The sequence below is a fragment of the Musca domestica genome, unplaced genomic scaffold, assembly GCF_030504385.1.
Source record: "Musca domestica strain aabys unplaced genomic scaffold, Musca_domestica.polishedcontigs.V.1.1 9, whole genome shotgun sequence".
Lineage (NCBI taxonomy): Eukaryota > Metazoa > Arthropoda > Insecta > Diptera > Muscidae > Musca > Musca domestica.
Genome location: NW_026712435.1, coordinates 21,650,772 through 21,661,208, shown reverse-complemented (window position 1 = coordinate 21,661,208; position 10,437 = coordinate 21,650,772). Strand labels below are relative to the sequence as shown.

Below are 10,437 nucleotides of genomic sequence, written 5' to 3'. Positions count from 1 at the left end.
TAATTTTGTCATTCCGTTTGTAACTCCTCGAAATATTCATGTCAGACCCAACAAAGTATATATATTCTTGATCAGCGTAAAATTCTAAGACGATTTAGCCATGTCCGTCTGTCTGTCTGTGTGTCTGTCTGTCTGTCTGTCCGTCTGTCTGTTGTAATCACGCTATCTTTCGAACAAATTGAGATAGAAGGCTAAAATTTTGCACACATGTATTTTTTCCCAGTAGGCAGGTTAAGTTCGTAAATGGGCCATGTAGGTCCAAGTTATCATATAGCCCCCATATAACGGTACCTCCCGATATTCGGTATTTTGATGATTTTAGCGACATTATTCACCGGAATTATTTCAAATTTGGCATTTGAAGTTTGTAATGGATGCTACAGCCTAAGACAGAAAATTATCTGTGCAGGTCCACGTCTTCCTGTAGCCCCCATATAACGGTACCGCCCGATATTCGGTTTTTTGATGATTTTAGCGACATTGTTTACCGGAATTGTTTCAAATTTGGTATTTGAAGTTCGTAATGGATACTTCATCCAAAGTCAAAGAATGAGCCACGTAGGTCCACGTCTTCATATAGCCCCCATATAACGGTACCCCCCGATATTCGGCATTTTAATGATTTTAGCGATGTTATTTACAGGGATTGTTTCAAATTTCGTATGTGAAGTTCGTAATGGATACTTCAGCCCATGCCAGAAAATTGTCTGTGCAGGTCCACGTCTTCGTATAGCCCCCATATAACGGTACCCCCATATTTGTAATAATTTATGACAAAAGTTGCCTATGCAGGCCCACGTCGTCGTATAAGCATTCGGTATTTTTAAGATTTTAACAGAATTTTTAACGGGTTTTATTTTTTGGAAATTGCCAAATTTGTACCAAATGGTGGAGGGTATTAAAAGTTCGGCCCGGCCGAACTCAGCTTCTTTTTTACTTTTATTATACCCTACACCACATAGTGGTAAGGGTATTATGTCTTTGTGCATTTGTTTGTAACATGGAGAAGGAAACGAGATAGACCCATAGTTACTTTTGAGAAACTTCATAGAATCACTTTCTGAGTCGATTTATGCATGTCAGTCCGTCTGTCCGTCCGGCCGTCCGTCCGTCCGTCCGTCTGTCCATGTATTCTTGTGAACCCTATTGAAATTGGTGAGAATCGGATCAAATTTAGATATAGCTCCCATATATATCTTCATCCGATTTCGGGTTAAATGTGCACCAAATATCCACTATCAGTCCAAATTACCTGAATTTTGGCACACCCAACCGAGTTCGGCCTAGAAGCAAGTATATCAAATTTGGAGAAAATCGGTTCAGATATAGCTATAGCTCCTATATATATCTTTCATCCGATTTGATCTTTAAGTCCCTCACATTCCTACTATGCACTCCACAACCGTGATATTTGGTACCAGGTATTAGATGGAGCACAGAAATAGCTGTTTTAAATTTTATCGAAATCGGTTCAGATTTGGATATAGCTCCCATATATATCTTCATCCGATTTCGGGTTAATTGACCACCAAATGGCCAATATCAGCCCAAATGGCCCGAATTTTGGCACATGTGACCGAGATTAGCCTTAAAGCAAATACAACAAATTTGGAGAAAATCGGTTCAGAAACAGCTATAGCTCCCATATATATATTCATCCGATTTCGGGTTAAATGTGCACCAAATGTCCACTATCATTCCAAATTACCTGAATTTTGGCACACCCAACCGAGTTCGGCCTAGAAGTAAGTATATCAAATTTGGAGAAAATCGGTTCAGATATAGCTATAGCTCCCATATATATCTTTCATCCGATTTGGTGTTTAAGCCTCTCACATTCGTAATATGCACTCCACAAGAATGATATTTGGTACCAGATATAAGATACAGCCCAGAAATAGCTGTTTGTAATTTTATCGAAATCGGTTCAGATTTGGATATAGCTCCCATATATATCTTCATCCGATTTCGGGTTAATTGTGCACCAAATGGCCGATATAAGTCCAAATGGACTGAATTTTAGTACATCGGACCAAATTCAGCCTAGAAGCAAGTATATCAAATTTAGTGAAAATCGGTTCAGATATAGATATAGCAACCATATACATGTTTCATCCGATTTAGAGTTTTAGTCCCACACATTCGTAATATTCACTCCACAACCGTGATATTTGGTTCAGGTATTAGATGGAGCACAGGAATAGCTGTTTTAAATTTTATCGAAATCAGTTCAGATTTGGATATAGCTCCCATATATATCTTCATCCGATTTCGGGTTATTGACCACCAAATGGCCGTAATAGCATCAATTTTGGCAAATCCGACCGAAACCAGCTTAGAAGCAAGTACACCAATTTTAGTAAAAATCGGTTCAGATATAGCTATAGCTCCCATATATATGTTTCATCCGATTTCGTCTCTAAATCCCTCACATTCGTAATATGCACTCCACAGAAATGATATTTGGTACCAGATATAAGATACAGCCCAGAAATAGCTGTTTGTAATTTTATCGAAATCGGTTCAGATTTGGATATAGCTCCCATATATATCTTCATCCGATTTCGGGTTAATTGTGCACCAAATGGCCGATATAAGTCCAAATGGACTGAATTTTAGTACATCGGACCAAATTCAGCCTAGAAGCAAGTATATCAAATTTAGTGAAAATCGGTTCAGATATAGATATAGCAACCATATACATGTTTCATCCGATTTAGAGTTTTAGTCCCACACATTCGTAATATTCACTCCACAACCGTGATATTTGGTTCAGGTATTAGATGGAGCACAGGAATAGCTGTTTTAAATTTTATCGAAATCGGTTCAGATTTGGATATAGCTCTCATATATATCTTCATCCGATTTCAGGTTAAATGTGCACTAAATGGTCAATATCAGCCCAAATCACCAGTCTAGAAGCTAATACATAAAATTTGGAGAAACCCGGTTCAGAGATAGCTATAGTTCGTAAAATGCACGATAGAATTAGATAGATTTTGATTTTGTACCAAATATCTCATAGAGCTCTGAAATGCCCTGTATAAACCTTTTTACGAGAGCTCTACTAAATATGCATAGTGGTGTAGGGTATCATATAGTCGGCCCCGCCTGACTTTTGAGCTTTCCTTACTGGTTTTTTTTTTGAAAATTGCCAAATTCCTTCCAAATGGTGGAGGGTACTCAAAGATCGGCCCGGCCGAACTTTCAGATTTGTTGTTGCTTTTTATATAGAGATAGTGGGTGCAAAAGTGGACATGACATTTTTTCTTTCATTAAAAACTTAAATTGGATTACTACAAATATTTAAAAAAGAATTAACCAATCGATGCAGTTGTTTTCCGATTTCAGGTAAATCGGAAAATGTGGACGTGGTCAATTTTTCTTTCCATAAAACCTTAAGTTTAGGAAGATGATCCAAATATGTCGAGCTGTTTTGAACTGATGCAATCAGCAACGAACAAATTTTATATTTATAGATATAGATTTGAGTAAAGTAAATCATTCATACGATAATTATTGATGAATTCGTACGAGTATTACAGTTTTATTTTAAACCGGTTGAAGCATGTTTATTGGAGCTGTATCTTAATCTGAATCGTATGCCACAAAATTTGATAGAGGAGCTTTTTCTCTACCTGTGATGTTTCATAACAAATATCATTGCTATGACTTTTGGGATGGGAACTAATCCGATTTGGTATAATTTTGCAGTCTTAAATCCACAACTCGCAACTTCTCTGTATGATCCGAAATTCAACCTAATTTAATGAACGTTGCATAATTCACAAGGAAATATAAATAGAGCTGGTTTATTTGAAGCTTCATTTTCATATTCTGTTCCACACATATATAAACGGTCCGTTTTAACATCATTAAATATTTATGCAACCAAAATATATTACTTTAATTACCTTACCCTACTAATGCTTATATATCGCAATAAAGGCATATTTTTTGTTAATATAGTTCAACATTAAGTTCAAATAAATTTACCATTTCGTGTTAAATGCATTAATTAATAACTTTTAATTAACAAATTTCTACTCATAAACAGTAAAAATTTAAATAAACTTTACTTTGCATTAATGCAAATTAAAAACAAACAAATGATAAAAAAAAGTTTTTTTTTTTTTTTTTCAATTTCATTGTTGTGGTGTTGTTCATTGCAAAAAATTAACAAATTAACGCCTTTAAAATATGAAACCGCAAAACTACAATTAAAAGCCAAATGCAAAAAGTGCATATATACACCACATACAGTGGCAGTAGGATTAATAATATTACTATGGATAATGCGCAGAAATTGAAAAGAAAAACAATTGAAGAAAAGGTTATAAATATTTGAGCTTCCACTTCCTATTACAAGTTAAATTTTGGAGAGAACTCTGAAAAAATTTACAGAAACAATCAGCGAGGGAAGAACTAAAGATGGGCGGGACCGAGATTGTGCCGTAATTACACATTTAGTGCATAAAAAAAATTGAAATCGGAATGATATAAATGGGAGATATATTCCAATTTGAACCAATTTTTAGGTTGTATCTAACATCTTGTACCGAATATGATTTTTATGGAGTACTTATTACGGCTTTATCAAATCGGATAAAGTATGTTGGTAGCAATATCCTTACCGATTTTAACCAAATATGAAGTACTTGTTTACTGTATAAAAATACAAATCGGAACCGAGTTAATGCACTTTTAGCAGGGTACGATCATGGGCCAAAAAAGTCTCAGTCAGCTAATAAATTATTTGATTAAAAAAAAAAAAAAAAAAAAATACTTGAACAGACAGACAGACAGACGAATGGAAGGACATATATAAGTCAGTTTAGAATGTGACTCAATGCACATCACCAAAAGAAACTATGGGGCTATTTTACAAATAATAGGTCGAGTGGTGCAGTACTGGGTTACTTCCAAACGTTGACCGATATCAAAAAAGCTTAGAGTTTTTATACCCTCCACCATACAGGGTGAGATGAAAAAACTGCAATCATTCTTAAGCCACTCGTCCGACGGCTGTTAAAATTATTCCAGTGACAGCTCATTATATTGTTTACAAGCGTACAACATTTTCAAAAAAAAAAAAAAAAGTTCTTCGTGATGGAATTCAAGCGTGATAGTATGATTTCTTTATATATGTCTGGAAAACCACAAGTGGCTATCGTTAGAGCACTTCTTCATTTAAATGTGAATAAATCTTTTGTGTCTCGTACGCTCGTTACCATGATACGTAGCCCGACGTCATAGAAGTGGAAGGAATGAAGCAGCAACATCAGCAGAAATGGTACGAAAAGTAAAGAAGCGACTTGATCGCAGCCCACGTAGCAGTGGCCGAAAAATGGCTCGAAAGCTAAACATATCGCAATATTCTATTCGCAAATATTGAAAAATTAGCTCGGACTAAGGCCATTCCAAAAAATTCAAGAACTTACTCCGCAACAAAAAGAAAATAGACTCAAAAGAGCCAACGAGTTGCTTCGCTTGGCCGAAAGTGATGAACTGCCAAATTTGGTTTTCTCCAATGAGAAAACATTCGTTGTCCAGCAGTTTGTTAACAGACAAAATGATCGTGTTTACTTGCCAAAGAGGTCAGCTGAAAATGTTCACCTTCGGTTGGCCACCAAAACTCAAGCGCCGGCCATGGTGATGGTGTGGGCCGCCATAACAGCCGATGGTCACTCTCCGCTCGTATTTATCGTGGCATCAGAATAAATGTCGCGAAAATTTTTAGAGGATGTGTTAAAGCCTTGGTCACGCAAACATTAGGGCCGCAGACCTTGGACATTCCAACAGGACTCAGTAGCGTCGCACATGCGCCACCCAAGAATGGTTACAAATTGAGGTTCCTCGCATCATTTCCAGCGCACAATGGCCACCAAAATCTCCGGATACCAATTCGTTGGACTATTGTGTCTGGAGTATTTTGGAAAGCAAGGTTGGCACTAAAAAATACCAAAGTGTCGATCACCTCAAGCAAGCGCTTCGCCGGAAATGGGCCAAAATACCGCAAAGCAATAGTCAGGCAACGTGTGACGGTTTCATTAACCCTTTGAATGCCATAATTCGTGCCAAAGGTGACCTATTCGAACAAATCTAAACTTATTCTAAAATATGATGCTATTTCCTACATTTTTTGCTTTCATTCAATAAAATTTAAAGAAATGATGTAAAAATAATGACGTTTGACTTTGTTGCAGTTTTTTTATCTCACCCTGTATTTCGAGGTGTTACATAATTTTTGGCCCAATCAACTTATGATACCCCCAACACATAATGTTTTAGGCTATTTTATTTCAAACTAGTTGTCTAAAAAATTGCATCCCCTATTTTTATTGAGCCACTGCACTAGGTGCGAGTAACAGTTTATTTTTGTATTCCTCATTTGCTATTGTGGTCTTTGGTTGACATTGGTATTTATTTTCCACATCGGTGACTTCAGGTACATATGCATGTGTGCCTTAAAGTTCGTTCACAAAAACGTGTTCATTATGGAAACACAAAATTAATTATTACTTGGAAAAAAAAATAATAATATTATGTCCGACTGAAACCGACTCTTTTTATAAACTGTTCGATGAAAAATAAGTTTGTTTTTTTTTTTCGAAAGAATCGTGGGGCAAAAGAAAAATACAACTGGTATTTATGGATCTACATACCAGTTGTATTTTTCTCTTGTATGTATCGTAAGACACCGTGATATGTGGGCTATAGGCAGACGAAGATATATAAAACAAGTAATCAAAGGCTACAGTCGTGCGTGGCCGACCATGTGATACCCTACAACACTACAATACGTTAGAAGTCCCTTTACGCCCAAATGCATTTTGGAAGATTTCGCTTTTGAAATTATGTTACGGAGAACTGACCAGATATTATCCTTAGCATTTTGAACAGTGACATTTGACCAATATTTACACACGCCGTCATGCTGTCAGTTGTTGTGGTCCGTTTTATAGCTAAATATAAGCAATTGGTCATCCAAAATGCTACAATTCTTCCCTGTCCTTAACTCTCTTCTTAAGCGTGTCGATTGGCTTCAAATGTGTGATCACTATTTTTTTTTGGTCCATTTAAACACCCAAATATATTGTGGACATCTTTGAAAACAATAGGCCTAGCCCTTCTGAGCCTAACCCTACCCTTGTGAAAATTTTCGTGAGGATCGGACGATAATTGCAATCTGTATATAATAACCCCAACCTTTGTTGTAGGTTGAAAAAAATATTACAAAACAAGTAAGCAAAGGCTATAGTCGTGCGGGGCCGACCATTTGATACCCTACAACACTACAATTGGAGAAGAAGATTTCGTTTTTAAATAGTATAAAAATAATGCCCCTATCCTTAACTCTCTTCGAACCCCTTAAAGCCTAAGAACAATAGGCTTTAATTCTGACCCTAACCCTACCGCCATACAAAATTTCGTGATGATCGGACGATAATTGCAACATGCATATAATACCCTCAAAACGTAGTGTTGAGGAATGTGAAAATGTAATATATTTGTGATATGGCTGGGATTAAAAATATTCGCGGTTTAGTGGAAATTTTATTATTTCCTTACATAAAAGTTAGGGTCTATTTTACCCGCTAAATATTGTCCGATGGCCGCCCAAATTGGTAGGCTTCTGTCCAGTCCTAAACTCTAACTCCATGTATATTTTCGCGTCGTCTGGCGATTTTTTTAGATTTTATTATTCTATGCCAAGAGGGCATTCTGAATTGACAAAATTTGTCAGTCCAGCCATTCTTGAGATATAAGCATTCTAGCTAACATCCCCTACCGTTGTATATATACATTGTATATATTTCGCTATATATATCCGATATTTTTACCATCGGCAGCTACGTAACGGTCAGAATTGACCTGTTCCTCCATGTATAATTTAATTGCGACCTGTAGAGTGATTACAAATTAACATGGACAGACGGACGGACGGACATACCTAGCTAGATCGACTCAGTTCGGTTCGCGATAGGAAGATCCATATATACTTTCCTATGTGGGAAACCAATATTTCGAGGTGTTACATAATTTTTGGCCCAATCAAACTTATAATACCGCCAACACATAGTGTTGTAGGGTATAAAAATCTCTAACTGTACATCCACAGTCCATATACCAAATTTTTCTAAAAAATCATAATATCGAACATCGGGAATATGGGGGATGTAGGAAATCATGAAAGTATATAGACAATTTTCTGTCAGAACTGAAACTGTTACATGAGGCTATAGGGAAATATGAATCTATACAGAAAACGTTCTGCAAGCGGCAACAGTGGGAAGGCTAAAACATCATCAAAATAACGAATATGGGGAGATATCGTTATATAGGGTCTATGCGAATGCGTAACATGACAGATGCTTGGACCGTGAGCCAGATAAATAGTTATATTGTGACCCAATTTCGTCCCAAATTTTATTTCTATGAAGCACATTTTTGATAATTGAGGGTAGACTCGTTCTACATTCAACACACATATATATTTTCTGCAAATCCGATACATTTGCATACACACCATCTTTGCGATGCCATTGGGTTCTTGTGTATGAAGGTACATGTGTTAACAATAGATATTTAAAATACGTCATAATTACATACGGCCATAAGGTGTGCATATTTTAAGATACTGATGTGTGTCGTCATCAAATTAATAATAGACAAGGAGTTATAGGACTTAACCACATCGATTTTCAATTAATTTCACTATAAATATTCCAAACAAAATTACTTGGGAACACATTTGCCAATTACTTGTTCTATAATACAGATCTAAGAGCAACCTTTTCGCAAAAAATGAAACTTTTAGGAGCTCTCGTATTTCTGGGTCTTTGTTTTGAAATTCAATCGGCAGCGACTCGTTTCTGTGGTCAAAATTTGGTACAAATACTGGAAGCCGTTTGTGTGGATGGCTTCAATGGCATGGACATTAGTAAGAAATCCATACACAAACCATGTAAGTCAAATATGAAAACGTAATAGGATAAGAAAGTAGTAACTTTAATTTCAATGCAGCCCACCACGGACTTGCGGATTTATTTGAAATGAAAGAAGTCGACAATGAAAAGCACACCAATGGCATTTCCAATTCTCTCATTAATGACATGTTGTACAATGGAGAATTGAATGGATTGGCTAAAACACGCAGACAAAGACACCTACATGGTGTTTACGACGAATGCTGTCGAAAAGGTTGTACTTTAAATGAACTTGCCGGCTACTGTCTTTAAGAGAATAATGATGCGCATAGAAATATTTTAAAGCATTTTGTAATGTTGACAATTTGGATAATAAATCAAGAATAAAATATGATTAGACGCATAACTTCTCTAACTTCTCCATGTAAAATATACAAAAATGGAATGTAGCCATTCAAGAGGCCACCCGTACTGCGTACGCCCTATACGGGAACGTGGACCTGCATATCCAATAATTTAACACAAATACCAATTTTGAGAAAATAACACGCTCAATATCGGGAGGTACAGTCATATTGGGCGATATTTAAAACGTAGGTCTTCATAGAAAATTATTTTTTAGGCAGGGTGGGAACTCAAAATTCCAACTTTGAGAAAAATCTCTTGAAAATACCGAATATCAGGGGGGCTACCTCATGTTATACGAAAAAATGGAAATGCATTAATAACTATATACCAAAAAACTCTGAATACCATCTTTAAGAAAATTCCGTTGACAAATGTGTGACCTGCATTGACAATGCTAAATTCCGAAATTCGAAAGGTGGACTATACCACAATTTGGATAAAAAGTTCATTCCAAAGGATGATTTTTGCACGCTGGGAACACAAACTAGAAATTCGTTTTCAAAATATGACTAAAATCCCAAAAATACCTTAAATGGGGTCGTACCGTTATTTGGGATAAAAGTTCTATGGACCAAAAAATAAATTGTAATTGATACTACAGCCTACAGAAAAAATACTCGCATGCAGGTCCAAGTCTTCGTATAGCCCCCATATAAAGGTACCTCCCGTTAATTTGTATTTTGATGATCTTAGCGAAACTATTCACCGGAATTGTTTCAAATTTGGCATTTAAAGTTCGTAATGGATACTACAGCCTATGACAGAAAATTGTCTGTGCTGGTCCACGTCTTCGTATAGCCCCCACATAACGGTACCTCCATTTATTCGGTGTTTTCATGATATTTTTCATCCGAATTGTTTCAATTTGGTATTTGAAGTTCGTAATGGATATTACAGCCTATGACAGAAAATTGGTTGTGCAGGTCTATGTTTTGGTATAGCCCCCATATAACGGTACCTCCCTACATGCGGTATTTTGATGATTTTAGCTACATTATTTACCGATTTTTTCGAGTTTCGCATTTGAAAATTGTAATGGCCTATGCAAGTCAACGTCGTCGTATAGACCCTAAAATAACGGCTAAATTCGGTATTTTTA

The 10,437-nt window shown here is 36.3% G+C and overlaps 1 protein-coding gene across 1 annotated transcript; it reads left to right on the top strand.

Moving 5' to 3' along the window:
• Positions 1-8,797: 8,797 nt before the first annotated feature.
• On the top strand, positions 8,798-9,269 carry LOC131806924 (probable insulin-like peptide 3). Its single transcript, XM_059131809.1, has 2 exons — positions 8,798-8,968; positions 9,028-9,269. The coding sequence occupies exons 1-2, from the start codon at positions 8,809-8,811 to the stop codon at positions 9,240-9,242; spliced, it is 375 nt and encodes a 124-aa protein (XP_058987792.1). The 5' UTR covers positions 8,798-8,808; the 3' UTR covers positions 9,243-9,269.
• The last annotated feature ends 1,168 nt before the right edge of the window (positions 9,270-10,437 follow it).

Excerpts from the sequence above, each read along its gene's own strand:
- LOC131806924 (XM_059131809.1), top strand. The coding sequence starts at position 8,809 with ATGAAACTTTTAGGAGCTCTCGTATTTCTGGGTCTTTGTTTTGAAATT. Across the intron at positions 8,969-9,027 it reads GAAATCCATACACAAACCAT|CCCACCACGGACTTGCGGAT; the intron begins GTAAGTCAAATA and ends ATTTCAATGCAG.